Below are 17178 nucleotides of genomic sequence, written 5' to 3' on the forward strand. Positions count from 1 at the left end.
GGTATGTATATACAATAAATTATTACTCAGCCATAAGAAGAGATGAAATACTGCCATTTGCGATAACATGGATCGATCTCGAGATAATCATACTAACCAAAATAAGCCAGACTGAAAAAGTTGAAAATCACATGATATCACTTATATGTGGGATATAAACCTAAAAGCAATAAATGAACAGGACAAACAGAGACTCAGGGACATGGACAATGGACTAGTAGTTTACCAGAGGTTAGGGGGTGGGGAGGAGGGAAGAAGTAGACAGGGTAAAAGAGATCTAATATAGGGGGACTAGGGGAGGGTGAAGTGGATAAAGGGGATCAAATATATGGTAGCTGAAGGAAACTGGACTCTGGGTAGTCATCACACAATAGAATATATAGATGATGTTAAATAATGTACACCTGAAAATTATATAATTGCATTAACCAATGTTACCCCAATAAACTTAATTTTTAAATAATAAAAATAAAATAAAAAAATAAAAATCTAACTCTAGTAGCTGAGTTTCAAAGAGGACTGGGGCGGGTGGCAAGGCGAGGTATGGGGCAAAGTGGAAGCAGGTCTATGGCCATAATCCAGGTGACAGAGGATAGTGGCTCAGCCCAGACTGGTCACAGTAGATGACCAGATTTTTCATCAGCTTTGTAAGTCAAACCAACAGAATTTTCTGATGAGGGGTGAGAGAAGGGGAGGAGTCAAGGACGGCTCAAGGACGGCATTTGGGGATGTTTGAGAAGGCTGTGGGTAGACGAAGTCTAGGGATGTGTTAGCTCCTATTGCTGCTGTAATAAATTTAGTGACTTCAAACAACACCAATTCATCTCTTATGGTTCTGCAGGTCATAAGTAGGAAACCAGTTTCACCGAACTAAAGTCAAGGTGTCCGTGCGGCTGGCTCCTTCGGGGAGTCTCCAGAGGGAAGAATCTGTGTCCTTGCCTTTTCTCTCCCTTCAAAGGGCAACACCCCGATTCCTGCTCCCATCTTCATGCTGCCGTCCCCTCCTCGCCCGCATCCGTCTCCCCCAGCCTCCTTCTTATGAGGACCCTTAGGGTTATGTTTAGGGTCTACCTGGACAATCCAGGACCAACCCTCATCTCAAGATCCTTAACGTAGTCGCATCTGCAGAGTCTCTTTTGTAATATAAAATTCACTGGTTTCAGGAAATAGGACCTGGATATCTTTTGATGCCACGACTCAGCTTACCGCAGTGGGTAAATTCAGTTCAGTTTGGGATGTGCTGAGTTTGAAATGTCTATTAAGCATCCAAAGGGAAACATTGAGTAGACTGCTATTCAGAGGACTTAGACTAAGGATATTCATTTTGGAGTCACCAGGATACAGATGAGATTTAAATGCATGAGACTGAATTTGAACCAGATACTCAATTTCCTATATCTGTCAACCAGATGTACAGATCTGGGTGCCTCTGCGAGCACAGTGGATTCAAACAGCAAGTGCCACCCAGGGTCCATTCTAGCCCCGGGGACGCCCAAGGCACCAGATTTCAGAGGCAGCAGTGGCAGAGATTCTAGAAGCATCCGGGTGTGAGCATCACAGGTACTCTCTGAGGTGTCCGTGTCCTGACAGGCTGCAGTGGGGTCTCCTCTGGGGTAGTTCTAGGTGCATTTTGGCATGGCCTCTAGCCCTGCCTCTCTGGCTCTCCCAGGAAGAGTCTGTGAGTGATCTAAAATCCTTTCATCCACCCCGTTTCTGCTGAACTACCTGGAGCTGCTGTGTGACACTTGCAATTAAGAGTTCCGACCGATGCACTTCCAACTTGAACTATGAGAACCAGAATCCTGTACCCGGCCCAGGCTCTGGGGACTCTCTCCAGTGTCCTGTCTGGAGAGGAGCTCAGTCGGTTCCACACACACTGTTTTATTCAATCTTCATGACAGACCTGTGAGGCAGTTTCCATTATTTTTAGTTTGTAGATGAGAAAACGGCCAAATCAGGTCATCGGACTCCAAGTACAGTGCTCTCACCACCGCCCGAAGGGTCAGTGTCCCCAGGCTGCGGGCCAGAGAGCACAGATGTCCTCAGGGAACTGGATCAAAACTAGCCTGAAATGGCAGTTCCCAGGGAAGATGACCCGGATGGCTGGGCTAGAAGCCTGCTGTTGGTGGCAGGGGAATCGTGAAGGTCTTGGAGCTGCAGAGTTGAGATGGTGGGTTTCACTGCCAGGTGAGGACTATTCTTTACCTTCTGTGAGTGGATTCCAAAAAAAAATGCGCGTCGAATTCACCGAAATGAGCAGCAGAGCATGGGAGAGGATGTAAACTCGCCAGCCAGCCCTGGGACAGCAGCTCCGAGTCCACGTGCTGCTGATGGTGGATCTGTCATCCCCGTTCCCAGTCACGAGAGCAGGACAGCTGCCAGAGTGAATTCTGGAAACCGCAGGGATTTGCTTTGGACCCGCCCCCTGCTGGGTGGCCTCGGGCGAGTCCTTCGTTAGCTTCTCTGAGCCAGAGTTTCTTGACCTCTGAAGAGAGGACCACAGAGCCTACCCAAGTGGGTGCAGATACAGGTTAGGCTGCTGTCCAAATGGCCCAAAGCCCCAGTGGCTGAGACAATACAGATGTTTGTTTCTCTCTCAGTAACTGTCCAGGCTGGTATGGTGGCTCCAGCCCCATCCAGGGGGACACCCAGCCTCCCTCTGTTGTGTTCCTCTGCCACACCCAGCTAGAGAAAGGTTTTTTACTCACGGGGCCTGAAAATTAGCCCCAGCTCACCTGGGGCCAAACAGTGAAGTTGTGGGGAGAGCGAGCGAGCACATACAAGCCTGGGGTTCTGCTTTTATTGGGGGTCAAGGGTGGGGGGCCTAAGGTGTTACAGGCTCTCTCTTTATTGGCGAATTTAAAACATAAGAGCGGGAATTTGAAGCTGAAGGAGAGAAAAGGCAAAGGGCCCGAAGGGTCAGTTACTGAAATCGACCCATGTCTCTGAAACAAAGGCGCCTCGGTGTGGGGAGGCGGCCCAGCTCTTCAGTCTGTTTATTGGAGATAGCAGATTCCTCCGCAATCGAAGCTTAGGTCTGCCTCTCACATTACAAAAATGAAAAAGAAAAAACCGAAGGTCAGGGCTCGCTCTACATCGGTGTTGGCAAAGGAGGGAAGAAAGGGGTACCCACCATAGACTTTGGCGGGAGCAGACACTGCTGCAGCCCTTTAGAAGCATCTGGAAGTTCAAAGGACACACATCCTTTGACCCGGCAGCGCCACTGCTGGCCATCTATCCCACAGAAATACTGGCAAAAGAGCTCAAAGGGTATAATCAAGGATTATAGCTCAGGATCGTTTATGACAACAAACCAGCAACAAGCACAACCTACAGCTAAGTCAGCTTCTGATTAGAAAATGGTGATGTAATCGGCAGAGTGGCCAGCCTACAGCACACCCTGCAGCCCCTGGAGGACCGAGTCAGGAAGTGTGGACCGACTTAAAAGGATGCCCTTATACCGTTGGGTGAAAAAAGCCCACAGCAAAACCATACGTCTAGCGTGATCATTTTTTGTTCAGAACGAAGGCAAATAAATAAAGGGAAAAAAAGACCAAACCAAAACCAAACAAATAAACTTACATCCGTGCCTGGTAAGATATCTGTACGCTTGAGCACTGAGGACGCATGGGAGGAGAGGGACCAAAACGTTAAAAGAAATTACTTGGAGGAAAGGGAAGTAGAGGGAAAAGAAACCCTCTTCTTCCTTGTTGATGATGGATACATATTGGGAACAATCTACATGTTCACCGCGTAATGGGTTAAATAAATCATGATACGTATATATGACGGAATACCACGAAGCCGTTCAAAAGAACGGGGTGGCTTTATTTATAGATATGGAAATAGTACTAAAGCGCAGCGTTATATGAAAAAGCGAGCTGTAGAATCCTATGTATACCATCGTTTATATGAATAGTATAAGAGAACTATGCCTCTGCGTGTGTGTGTGTGTGTGTGTGTGTGTGTGTGTGTGTGTTGTTACAGGCACAGAATATTCTAAAAGAATACGCAAGAAACCAGAAATCATTGTAACCTCTGGGGAAGGAAATTGGGTGACTAGGACCAGAGGAAGAAAGATTGTTCAATTTCTTAACCCTTTTGTAACTCTTAAACGCATCCCATGCATATATGGCCTAGCTCTTCAGTCTGTTTATGGGAGATGGCTGTCACTGAAGCGGATTCAAAAATATATATATAATTTAAAATATATATATATATATAATTTTTAAAAATATCAGGATTAAGAAATTCACTTTAAAAGGTCCCCCCGCCACCCCACTCCTAGAGTGTCTGCTGAGCAAGTCCGGCTGGAGCAGAGGGCCACATCAGGGCGGGTATGACGCTCGCCAGACCGGCACCAACCCAGCCACTCAGACTGAGAGAAGCAAGTGCAGAAGGACAGACGTCACCCCGCAGCCGGGCATTTTTCAATTCACCATCGTCTGTCACTAGGAAGGACCGGTTATCATGGGGAAGCAATGTGGTCCGGTTAAGATATTTACTCACGAGTTTAGGGCGCAGTCAGCGTGAGTGCTGTGGTCCACACACTTTAAGAGCTTCACTGGTCTGTAGAGTGAAAAGAAATTATATTTTAGAGATTCTTTAAATGGCTTTCATTCCTCAGACATTTATGGTGTGCCTCTACAGTCCTGGGGACAGTCTCAAAGAACAGAGTTTCTATTTTTTAAAAAAAATTAGCCAGTGTTTATTATACACTATGTATCAAGGATCGATTATGTATTTTACCTAAATTATGTCATTTATTTCTCACAACAACCACATGGAATGAGTACTATCATTATTTCCAATTCACGGTTGAGGACGTTGCCCAAGTTCTCAGAGCAGCAAGTTGTGGAGCTGAACTTGAACCCTGCAGGCTCATGCTAGAACCCGAGCATGGTTTTGCTTCAGTGTAGATGTATGAGTTTGCTTGGGAAAATCTCTCGATAATTACTTTGGGCAGAAGGTTGGACTCAAAGCACATAGGTGACAGCTGCTGCTCAGGGACTTCGGAAGAACAGGAAATACATTGTTCACTCTGTGACATGCTATGCGACCGCTTCCTAGGACTCATCTACCTTTCAGTAAATCTACGCTCCACGGCCATTCTTTATGAGAGTGGTTTGCGATTGTGTTATGCATCCCCACCACCCCCCACCCCCCAAAAAAAACGCATTGAGTTTCACTGAGTCTGGTTGAATACGGTGCTAAGCAGAAACCAACCAGGAGGCAAGAGAGGCTAAGGACAAATGAGACCTGGCCAAAATTTACAAGAATCTTGGGGAGAACTTTCGAGTGCCACACCACAGAAGCCAGTGTCACTTGAGTTTTTGAGAGACAGGAGGTTCTCACTTACATCCGGCTGGGAGTTTGATTCGTTAACCTTTGTGCTCGCCCACGTTAAACCTATTATCACTTCCTCTATGCTCCCAGGAGGAGTACAAAACTCCGCTTTAACACACAAAGAGCAAGAAACAGAAGCCAGGGGAGCTGGACCAGCTTGCAAGGGAACAGCCCCGAGGCCAGCTTAGGTGGGGACAACACGGGAGCACTAAAAGCAGGCTGAGACACTGGGCCCCGTGACTTCAAAAAAGACAGCCTCAGGGGAGCTCCTGGACCAAAGCGAAGTGATTACAAATGTGAAAGTTTAAGCCACAATTTTCTCCATCATTGAGCTGTTTTAGAGTAAAACTTAACTTTCTTAGGATCTACTAAAATCTGGTGCTTCAAAAAAGGAAGGGTCCTCTAGTAGAAAGAAATGCGCACGCTTCAAGGCCACACAGCACGGGGGTCAAAACTCAGGTCTGTTGTTATGTCTGTTTCTCATTCTAGCGGCTGGTTGTATGTTATGCTGAACTCGTGAAAATTCATTCTACCGGATGCTTATGGTACGTGCCTTTTTCTGTACATAGGTTATATTTCCAAGCGTATTAGCTTTCTTTTGTCTTTAAAAGAGGGTGATAACGACACCAGACTTCTGAGTTTCCTGAGAGCATTCGCAATAATAGATGAATACGATGGTCCAGCTTCAAGCTGGGGAAAAAGAGAAGAGCTCTGAGGGTTCTCATGGGGTGGCGTGAGTCAGAGAGACCCACGCTTCCAGGGGGCTTTGCTCAGATGGGTGGGTTACTCAGCCCACCAGGCTTCTGAGGAGGCAGACGGCAGCAGAGCCAGCTGCATGGTCATGGGCACTGGACCGGACTGCAGATGTAACCTGCACCCCGGCACACCCCCAAACATTCAGGAAAGCCACCGACTCCTTGCAGGGTTGTACTCCAGCCTCTGGGGACCCAGACAGGCCCGAAGCAGGAAGCAGCAGGGTGAGAAATCCCCAATCAAGGGCATCTTAACCGTCCTGGGCTTTGAGCCAAATTTATCTGCATTTCCAAGCATGAGGATGGCCCTCGGATGGTATCTGGCTATAAGAGTATAAAGTGCCTGGCCCACTATGTGCTCAATAAATGGTAGCTGATACTATTTGCCTATTGGCAAACAGTCAAGATGTACCCACCTGTAAGTACCTCAAACAAACGCCACCTTAGCACCTACCACGGGCAAGGACACCACTGGCAGCATGGCACCCAAAGATGCAGGCAGCACAGTTCCTGTTTGCAGGGTACTCGCCACACTGTAACTAAGCGAGGAGGAAACTGGACATGCACGAATGATAAAGGGCTGCCCTGTCTGTCCTTTAAGCTCGTGAAAAACGGCTCTGGACAGAAGTGGGTAGGGCCAGGCAGAACCCTGGCCAGAAGGCACTCTGAGTCCCCACACCCAGCGATGACCGAGAAGGCACAGTCTGCTGGCCTTCGGAGCTGACTCCCACAAAACCCTTTCAAATCACTGCCCCGCTTTGAACATACGCATCGGTTATAATATACCACTTACAGGTAATCGTTAATACAGCTGTACTGAAAACCCATTTCCTTCAGCCTCTCTTCCAGGATTTTTACACTTCCTTCTCCACAGGATTCCCTAAAACACAAAAACATAAAGAGAAAAATAAAAGAAGAGGATGGGAGAAGTTGTTTCTGGATGAATTCGAATTTATTTTGACCACACGCTCCTGGGGTAGTCTCCTCTCTGAAGAACTAGCTGGGAAAGTCTCTGCACCCAAAAGTAACGCTTGCTATGGGCCCACGGTGCCTCAGAGGGGGCCGCCCCAAGCGCCCAACACCTAGTCCAAAGTCTGCAGGTCAAGTGCCCCGGGAGGGCTCGCGCAGGTGCACGGGCAACGTGCCACAGGCCGTGTCATGGCCCCGCCCTCCAGCACGTCCCTGTGGTCCGGGCAGGGCAGTGCCGACTGACAGCTTGTTTGACCTACAGTGTATTAAGTTATGCTTTCAGTGGCAAGGAAAACTCACAAATCAAAAAATACTAGAAAGCGCAAATAAACAAAAGGAAAATAACACCTCACATCTCACATCGCTATAGAGATAACGGCTGCTAACATTTTGATGTAGGTCATTCTAGGCTTTTTAAATATGTTCGGTCCCATGAGACTTTTAAAATATAACGAGGGGATTCTGCTGTCCAGTGCGTTTTGTTTTCTGCTCTTGCCCACGTCTATGTATATACACATATACCTCTCTGCCATTATTTTTAATTCCTGCTTGCTCTCCCTTCCACGATCGGAACAAAATTCACAAAACCAGTGTCCTCTTGTTCAAGATCAGGGTACATTCCTATATTTTAATGTCATCGACACTACAACAAACCTTGATGAAGCTTCATTTTCATATATATACCCTTAATTATTTGTCTAAATTTATTAAAATAGGTTTTCTGGCACCGAACATTTGAATGCATATAAAGCCTCTTGATAGGCGCTGCCCAACTGAACACCATGCTGACCACCCCAAAGGGTATGAGATGTCCATTTCCCCACATCCTCATCAGCGGGGATTCTTGGCCTCCTGATGGTCATAATTAAGCGGGGAGGGGAGGTATAAAGGCAAACAGGTGGCTACGACACTGCCAGCTGCGGTTAGTAGGCACGGTATTCACACCAAAGGCAGGGCCCCGTCTCAGTGTGTGTGGAACAGGAAGGTAAACAGCATCCCCACCATCAAAGTCACAGGGAGGGAGTGCACAGGGAGGAAGCGAGGGACTGAAGGACGCCTTCCCAGAAGAAGTGGCGTTCCAGACGTTCCGTGAGGGAAGAGGACAAGGCGTTGAGTGACGTGTTTCAGAACCTTGCCAGAACCCGGCCCGGCGTCCTTCTCCGCGCCAAGCTCATTGCTCAGCAATCCTCACTGCAGAGCTTAGTCGATGGGTTATTTTACTCTTTTTTTTTTTTTTAAATAAAGGTAGCTAAAGCAATGCTAAACACAATGAGATATAAACATGCTGTTTCGAACTCTCTGTCTACGTTTTTTTTTTTTCCCTTAAAATCTCATTAGTTCGAGACCCCCCCTTTCTCAGCTCATGACCTGCAGCTCCACCCTGTGGGACAAATGTACAGCCCTGTGCTCTGACCCCTTTGTCATCTCTCCTGCAGGAGAAGCGACAGGCTGAGATGACATTCAATTGCAATTTCCTTGTCTCATTAAAGGCCGGTTCAAAGGACAATCTTTCTCTGATACACGTGAACATAACGAGCAAGCATAATTTCTAGACAAAGAGTAAGTTCTTACAGAAATAGAAAAATAATACGCATTGTTTTTCATGCAATGGTGAGTATAATTTGTCTCTTGGAAAGAGAAATGCAGGAAAAGAAAAAATATATCACTCCTTATATGGTGAGTCTTAGAGGATCCTGGGAACCTGAAATGGGGAATTTGCCAAGTTTCTTCCAGGACATACTTTCAATAACACATCCACTCATTGGGGTTGGCCATACTTGCCTCCATGCAACGTCAGTGCTCTGTAGGCCAGGGCCCAAGCTCGCCCGCGAAGGACCATCCTGGCTGCACGGCTTCAGTGTGGCTTGGCCTCGTTGGCTTGTCTCTGAAGCAACTGCGTTTTAAGTTTTTATCTACAGTTTTGCCAGGAGTGTCCTTCACCAATTAGAAGGATGAGTTCAAGCTTATCTTTATATAAACTCAAGTGGTTTCTCAGAAAATATGGGTCTCAATGGTTTCCTTGGCCAGTCATCTGAGACCCAGTGGTGGATTTGATTTGCTGTCTGAGAATAAAATCCGCATTATGCGGTCTTTGGGTCATTTCGTAAAACTCCTGGCAAGAGTTTTTGGGCTTCAAATGACCAGAAAAAGAAACTGGCTTTGACCCACACAAGTGCACGAGGGACTCCCCAATCCGAAGCTGCCCAGGTCACTCAGAAAGGAACATGACTTTCCTTGGCCGAGAGGAAAATCTGGACAAAGGAGGTTTTCTCTCTGGGCTTGGGACTGGCTAGTGGCATTTCCAGTCAAGGCTCTGCCTCTCTCTGCCCACCACATTAGAAACAGAGAGGACCATTGTTTCTCCAAAAATGAAAATATAAAACAGACTTGAGCATAACACATCCATGAAAAGCATGTTTGCACAGTTACCCTCATCAATAGCACCATGACTTACACATTGGGACCCCCGATTTCATGCATAACCCAGATCTCAATTCGTGTGATTTTATCCTTCTGGAAGTAGGGAACTTCAAAATCTGCAAAAAAACTGAAAAATAGGAAAGACTTTCTTTTTTTGAAAGTTCTAAAGCAAGATGATACTTTTCCCATTTCATTGTAAGTTGATTTACACATTATTTTTGTTTTAAAGTTCCTGGGGGTTACTTTTTATCGTACATTTTTAGGTTACTTATTTCGTTCATGTATTCATCAGCTGTTAATGGTATATTTGTAGAGATATGTCTCTGATTTCCAGGTCATTTGACTGGTTCGCTCTACCCAAACTTAGAAAAGCAAGCATTAGGTTAGGAATTAGGATTCTCTTAAGCCTCCATTCAGAATAACTAGATAAACATTTTGGCATCTCTGTTGTATTCATTGGTGTTGGTGTTCTTACCCTTTTACGGGATAGGCTCCAGTTGGCACTGAACCATTCAGCATGACGTGGATCACCCCAGAACTATCCTTGGAATACTGTAAAAAGAAACGAGTGTTTTGAGTAAATGAAGGCATGTCCTTTTTCAGCTATGCAATGGCCGATTTTTTAATTGACAATTCTCAATACTGACAAGGGTATGATAAATTTGATATTTTATACAGCTAAAAGGGATACAAAGTGTTATATTTTGAAAAGAGAATTGCTTTGCAATATCAAAAATTCGGTAATTCCATGTCTGGGAATTTACCCTAAGAAAATAATGTGACATAGTACCAGATTCCAGCACTGCATCGGCTGGATGTTATGCTGCCGTTACAAACAACCTCGATATCGCGGTGGCTTTAAACGACTAAGTTTTACGTCATGCTCACACTACGTGTTTGCCACAGGTCCACTGGAGCTTTGCTCCATAATGCCCTCACTCTGGGACCCCGACTGATGAAGTCTCCACATCTGCAAAGTCGCTAGTTCCTGAGCAGAGCGAAGGGGAAAGCGGCACATCACAGACCAGTTCTCAAGGGCTTCCTTCCACCCGGCTCCGATCACATCTCATTGGCTAGTGCAAGTCACTCATAAGTTACTTCAAGAGGCAGAGGAGTACAAAGCAGGGGCTCAGGAGGTGAGCGAGAAATACTTGGTGAATAGCGCTAAGGACCAGCTGGTGTGCAGGGACAGGCACTGAAGCAGTGTGTGTGACTCATCTAAACAGCCAACAGCAAGGGAACGACCATTAAACCGTGGTGCTCACAGTCTGAAATATTTACTCAGCCGTTAGTAAAGTCTACAAAAGATTCGCCACAGCACAGGAAGTGCTTACATTCAAAGGGAAATGCAAGATCAGGTGGGTGGAGCACGTGCTCTATTATGTTAAAAACATATAGGCAGAAGTCTGGGAATATCAGTCAACCCCGGAAATTCACAAGGGGGAGATCGTCCAGAGAGGCTCCCCAATCTCCAGTTCAGGACGCTGCTGGAACGCATAATTTCTCTGATAAAATGTTTACACTAGAGTGGGGCTTATTCTCCGGCAAGGTGACGGCCAGTGCCAGCGGCAGAGAAGCAGTGACGTGCTCTGCGTCACACATGTCACACGTGGCTCGCACACAGCACTAATGGTCATGATGAAATCCTCAGGCGTCAAGGGCTGATGGGCACTGTGGTGAAGGGGTGCCTTTAGGTAGTAGGAATTACGAATGATTAATTTTCTTATTTATATCTTTTACCATTTGTCATTTTTCTATCATGAGCAGCTGTTACATGGATGATAAGAGAAAATTTTAATAAAAAAATGCATGCAGACACCATGAGGCAGTGTGATGCAGTGGCTGAAGATTTGGTCTCTGGCTCCTCACTTAGCTCTGAATAAGTCTGGTTACGTTTCCCGACTTCTCCGTGCCCCATTTTTTCTATATGTAAAACAAGGCTAATAAGACCGCCTTCCTCATAGGACTGTTGTAAAGATCAAACCATTTAAAATAATAACTATTAAGATTTACTGACTTGTCTCTGCTATGTTTCAGATGCTCTCCTCACCATTCTGATACACCCCTCATGCTTGGACAATCCAGCATATTCTGAGGACTCATAAAAGGTAGGCACGATTATTAGATTGCTGATATAGGCCTGGAGGAAGGAAGTATAAGACGGTGGTTTAGAGCACACACTTCAAAGTCAGGCGGATGCCCTAGAATAGATGCTTCCTTCACGTGTAATGCTGACATCACCCTGAGCTGCCGTGATGATCCACATTCGGGTGATGATGCATCCATAGCCTCTCGTTCCTCAATGAGGGGCTCAGGCAGTCCATTGCCAACTGACTGTGGACTGCACACAAAACGGAACCTGTGGGTAGTGGCTGCATATGGGGTGTCCCCACTGGAGCTGGAAGGAGAGCACAGGAATACACAGAAAGCCTTCTGTCTGGAGCAGGCCCCCTGCTTAGCTTCCAACTGCAGCCAAAGTCCCTCTCACCCTAATTAACGACGGACCCAGTGGACACCTCGGGAGCCAGAGGTGGAAAGGGGACCAAAAGAGACACAGATAGCCCTGAAAGAGGTTTGGTGGCAGTGGGTGGAGGACCCTGGAGTCCATGGGCTGACCAGTCAGCATAACTAACATTTAATCATAGACGGTTCTTTGCGGAGCTCTGAGCTAAAGACTTAACCCTCTTTATTTCTAATTTTTGTTCCAACCCTGGTGATGGGAATTGTAAGCTGTACTCACTGGCGTTTTATAACTGCTGATATCTATCATCAACTCTGTAACCACCCTGTCTGAGGAATAGATTTACCGTAAGGGGATCATCTGTGTGTCTACGGTTTGTCCTCAGGCACCTACCGCCCTCTCCTGTCTCCCCCTGACAGCAACCTTGTAGATCTCTCGGACTTCCACATCTGGGCCTCCCGGAAAGCGGGGGCTACCCCGTTTTATATAGCAATGAAAACCACATTGATTCAAAATGCTAACACGTAAGAGTAACAGTAATGGCTACTTAATATCCTCATCTCTGACTCACATCCACTGAATGTGTCCTCTGTGCCAGGCAATGCACTAGGTCTGTTAGCACCTTAACTCCGCACGACGTGTGGGGCAGAGAGAAGGAATCAGCAGGTCGCAAAGGTGGACAGTGAAGCTCTGAGAAGTTAAGTAAGACCCCAACAGCAGAGTCTCCGAAGCCCTGTGCCACGTTCACCCACACCCAGCCACCCAGGATCCACCCCAGGATTACCTGGATGGACGCCCTTTTCCAGAAAGAATCCACGGCATTGTTTTCACAATCGTCTGATGTAGGGCAGGACTGGTAATCAAGCTCTAAGGGAAAAATGCACAGATGCGTTTCATTTCAAAGGTTGTGTAGGGGAGAATTAAGACAGTGGTGATTACTTCTTGGATTACATACTCCAGCTCTGAAACTAGTTCAGGTTATCATAGAATTAATAAAAAATACTGGCTCCATGTAGTATATTTAGCCTGTGTTCTGCATAACGTGACCGACTTAAACATTCACAGCTCTGCCCTCCCAATCACAAGGAGCCCAGTGAGCGACCTCTCAATCCGTGATACGAAGACACATGTCACCCGGCTCAGCACAAATGTGAGGAAGGCAGAGAACTAAGCACTTGGCTGATGAGTGAGCCTGGCTGACCGCCGAACATCAGCATATCAGCCGGGTTATTTCTCTACTGGAACTCTAGTAAAAGGGTTAAAAAAAAAAAAATCTTTGCTTTCCTGGGAGAAGCATCTTCTCCAATTAGCACTAGTCTTAGAAGTAAATACAAGAAAAATAGACCAAAAGAGCATCATCCATAGCCAGAAAATAGATATTTTATAACGGTTAAAATATATAAAATGTTCAAATATATTAAATTTAAAAAATTTTACAGCAGATATATATGACATTTGTTCATCATTCACCCTATAAAAAAACGAAGAAAATGCCAGTTAACAAGTTGTTCCACGGAGAACCAAACAGGACAAAATGTGTACTGCCTGAAGGGACATGAGTCACGGCTGCTGCAAATTTGGTGATCTGCCACTTTCTAAAGAGGCACTCCCCACCCCCGCAAAGTCCACTGCATGACTAAAGAGAAGACCACTCTTAACACTGCTTAAGACAGTGGTGATTACTTCTCGGATTGCATACTCCAGCTCTGAAACTAGTTCAGGTTATCATCTCTGCAGGTCCACGTCCCAATTTCTCAGAGATCTACGAAGCCCAGAGAGGTCCCATGGGTGGAACATGACACGGAAGGCCAGAATGTCACTCTCCAGCTTCCCGAGGCTCCTTCCTGCATTTCTGACAGCCAGGGCCTCCGGGGGGTATCTGTCCCAAGAATAATTTCTGTATTTACCTGTTGAATACTTTCTTGTTCTTAGACTACGAACAACTGGTGAGCATTATTAATGATCATTTACCTAGTTGAAGAAGGGTCTTCTTTAAAAATATTTTATCCTCACAAGTAACATATCAAAATTACGAAAGCAAAAAAGATAGTAAATATAGATACGAAAAAAAAAAAAAAGTATGACCTCATATTCCCAGCAAGTACTGCTGCTAACAGTTCGGGTTTGCTATCTTCTTGACTTTTTTCACGTGTATATTTTCATATACGTATTGTGCATGATTTTGTTTAAATTAATTTGATTTTTCACTTAAAAATATATCACAAACGCCCTTCCAGTTCAACGAATACAAAGCCCGATCCTCACTGTTCATGCCCCACAGGATTCTACGATATAAACGTACCATCATTTTGCTGACCCTAACCTCTGGACTTCACCTCCTTTTTGACAAAGACTCTGATAGAATGACATCGATAGAAACAGACAGGTTTTCTGAGACACTTTCTCTGAGCTGTTTTACTCACACTTCTGACAACAAATGCTTGATTTTGTGGGTTTTTTCCCCCATAACAATCAATTCTCTAAACTAGCTGTCCCACAATTCAATGCAATTCTAACACTAACTACGCGGAGTTAGCACAGACCCCCACAGGTAAAGGGCTCAGTCCCACAAGACTGTCCCCACTTCAGAAATCAGCTGCAAGGTGACACCCGTACTTCCAACCACCTGGCTATAAATTCAGGAGTTTCCACTCCCCGCTCCACAGGCTCCATCATTTGCTAGAAGGGCAGGAAGACATCTTATTTGCTATTACTGGTTTATCGTAGAAAGTACAACTCAAGAACAGCCAAGTGGAAGACAGGCTCAGGCCAGGGTTGGGGAGCAGGTACGTGGAGCGGCTCTGACCTCTCTCGGCTCACTGCCGTCCCGGCACCTCAGTATGTCCCCCGACTCGTAATCTCTCCAGACCCCGCCATTGAGGGACGTTTAATGGAGATTTCACTATGTAGCCACGGTTGATTAAAATCATTGGCTAGCGGTGATCGGCTCGATCTCTAGCCCGTCTCCCTTTCCTGGAGGATGGAGGATGGGGCTGAAAGTCCCAACTCTCTAACCACACCTTGGTCTTTCTAGTGGTCAACCTTCATCTGAAGCTACGGGTCCCCAACCACGAGCCATCTCATTGCCAACAAAAGTCACATTGTCACTCTTCAGATTCTAAGGATTTTAGAAGCTGTGTGCCACGAACTGGGAGGCAAAGACCAAATATTTATTTTGTTTTATACCACACTCTCCCTCTCCTCATCCTCTTCCCATCACATCCCTCTGCCCTTCTCCCCCACCCCCCGAGGCTTCCTGGTCCACTGGACCTTGCAACGCTTCCCATCTCGCTCTCAGTGAAAGCCGGGGTCCTTGCCATGTCCTGGCTGTCTGGGCCTCCTCTAATCTCCAGCCTCACAGCCTCCTACTTGTCTCTTTCCTTACCGCCCTCCTTGCTGTTCCTTAAATATGCCAGCCACGCTCCCAGCTCAGGGCCTTTGCACCTGCTGCTCCCGCTATCGGGAAACGAAAAAAATCCTTGGGCCTTCGCTCAAACATCAGCCTCTTGGTGAGGCTCTCCCTGGGCCTGTGCAGAACTACAACTCTTTCTCTTCCCTCCGCTCCAGTCCAGAACTTCCTATCCGCTTTCTCTGCTCTGCCTTTCTCTCAGCTCTTATAATCTTATGGCAGATGACATATTTTCCTGGCCTGTTTATTGTCTTATCTCTCCCCTCTGTAATGTAGGCATTTTTTCCTCTTTCATTCTCTGCTGTGTGCCCAGTGCCTAGAAGAGGAAGGCCTGGCACACAAGTAGGCACTCTACGAATTTTAGTTGGATGGAGATGAATGGAAGAGAATAAACAGAACTGAGCTTAGGTCAACTTTTAAAGTGACTCTGCTACCCAAGGAGAAAGACTCTCCAGGCTTCATGAATGGAACCCCGGCATTTTTTTCCTGTTTCATTCTCTGCTGTGTGCCCAGTGCCTAGAAGAGGAAGGCCTGGCACACAAGTAGGCACTCTACGAATTTTAGTTGGATGGAGATGAATGGAAGAGAATAAACAGAACTGAGCTTAGGTCAACTTTTAAAGTGACTCTGCTACCCAAGGAGAAAGACTCTCCAGGCTTCATGAATGGAACCCCTCCCCTACCTCCTTTCCTGGCTGACCTCACCCCTGCTTATCCTTCAAGACTCATCCAGAGCCACAAGCCACCAGGAGACTTCCTAGATGCCCTGGGCAAGGCCGCTGTCCCACTCTGCTCCACCTTAGTGCCTAGTCCCTCCTGCATCGGAGCACACGAAGGATGGAGTAAACGTCCCTCACGAGGCTGTGAGCTCCCCGAGTGTGGGGACACTTCATTGCCAGCTCCCGGCATGGGAGTGAGATGGAGGAGGAGATTTGTCACTACCATCAGGTCAGTCCTTGTGACTTTGACTTTCACTGTAATTTTACTCTCAAAATATCTGCTGGTGCCCTGGAGTGGCTTTTAAGAGCAGGGGCTTCGGCTCCGACAGAAGAGGGTTGAATCCTGGCCTCTGTCTCTTCAAGCGATTTAACCTCCCTCGGCTTCAGTTTCCCCTCTGGAAAATGAGGACGGTGAGGCAGAGCTGGGAGCATGTGCTCTGCAGTCAGACTGTCCAGCTCTGCTATTGACTAGAAATGCACCCTCGAGCGAGTTTCTTAACCTCGCCGTGCCTCAGTTTCCCCATTTGTCAAAATAGGAATTAGGATCAGATCCATCCCATGGGCTGTCGCAGAGATTACATCAGTGAACACATGTAAAGTTCTTAGAAAGTACCTAGCAAAAGGTAAGTGCTGTCTATTATTGTTATTATTATTATTATTACCACCTACCTCAGAGGATGGGGGGAGGCGGGAACCGTCAAATGAGATAAATGCATCTGAAAGCACTAAGCACAAACGGCAAATGCACAACCACCAGGAACTCTTATTTTTCTCGTGCCTTGGGCAGGGTGCTCACCGGAGGCGTTTTCCTGCCGACACCAGCTCAGGAGATCTGCAGCCCTGCCGTACAGAACGTCCTGCAAGGGCATAAAGCGACGGGCGTTCTCTGCGTAGCTGGTGACAAGGAACTGATTATTTTCCCAGAACAGGGACTAAGGGAAAACAAACACAAAATTAACCTACGACATCGAATCGAAATCGATTTTTTCTCAGGTACGACATCATCAAGGCAAGTCAGGCATCCATTTCTCGTTCCACTCGGACTTGCTTCGCAACTGCACTTTATTTTCTTTGTCCTAATTTACCAATTAGACAAAGCGTT

General features: G+C 46.5%; 1 protein-coding gene across 2 annotated transcripts in view; it reads right to left on the bottom strand.

Moving 5' to 3' along the window:
• The window catches only part of BST1 (bone marrow stromal cell antigen 1), a 24990-nt gene that overhangs the window by 4618 nt on the left and 3194 nt on the right, over positions 1-17178 (bottom strand). Inside the window, exons 3-8 of one of the 2 annotated variants that reach the window (XM_006918982.3) lie at positions 16873-17008; positions 12734-12816; positions 9964-10040; positions 9523-9615; positions 6892-6978; positions 4510-4569 (exon numbers count right to left, since the gene is read on the bottom strand). In XM_006918982.3, the coding sequence (XP_006919044.1) occupies positions 4510-4569; positions 6892-6978; positions 9523-9615; positions 9964-10040; positions 12734-12816; positions 16873-17008 (536 nt within the window). The remainder of the gene's footprint in view (positions 1-4509; positions 4570-6891; positions 6979-9522; positions 9616-9963; positions 10041-12733; positions 12817-16872; positions 17009-17178) is intronic. The other variant, XM_015594996.2, reaches the window with a different exon arrangement.

This window comes from Pteropus alecto, unplaced genomic scaffold (genome assembly GCF_000325575.1).
Source record: "Pteropus alecto unplaced genomic scaffold, ASM32557v1 scaffold5, whole genome shotgun sequence".
NCBI lineage: Eukaryota > Metazoa > Chordata > Mammalia > Chiroptera > Pteropodidae > Pteropus > Pteropus alecto.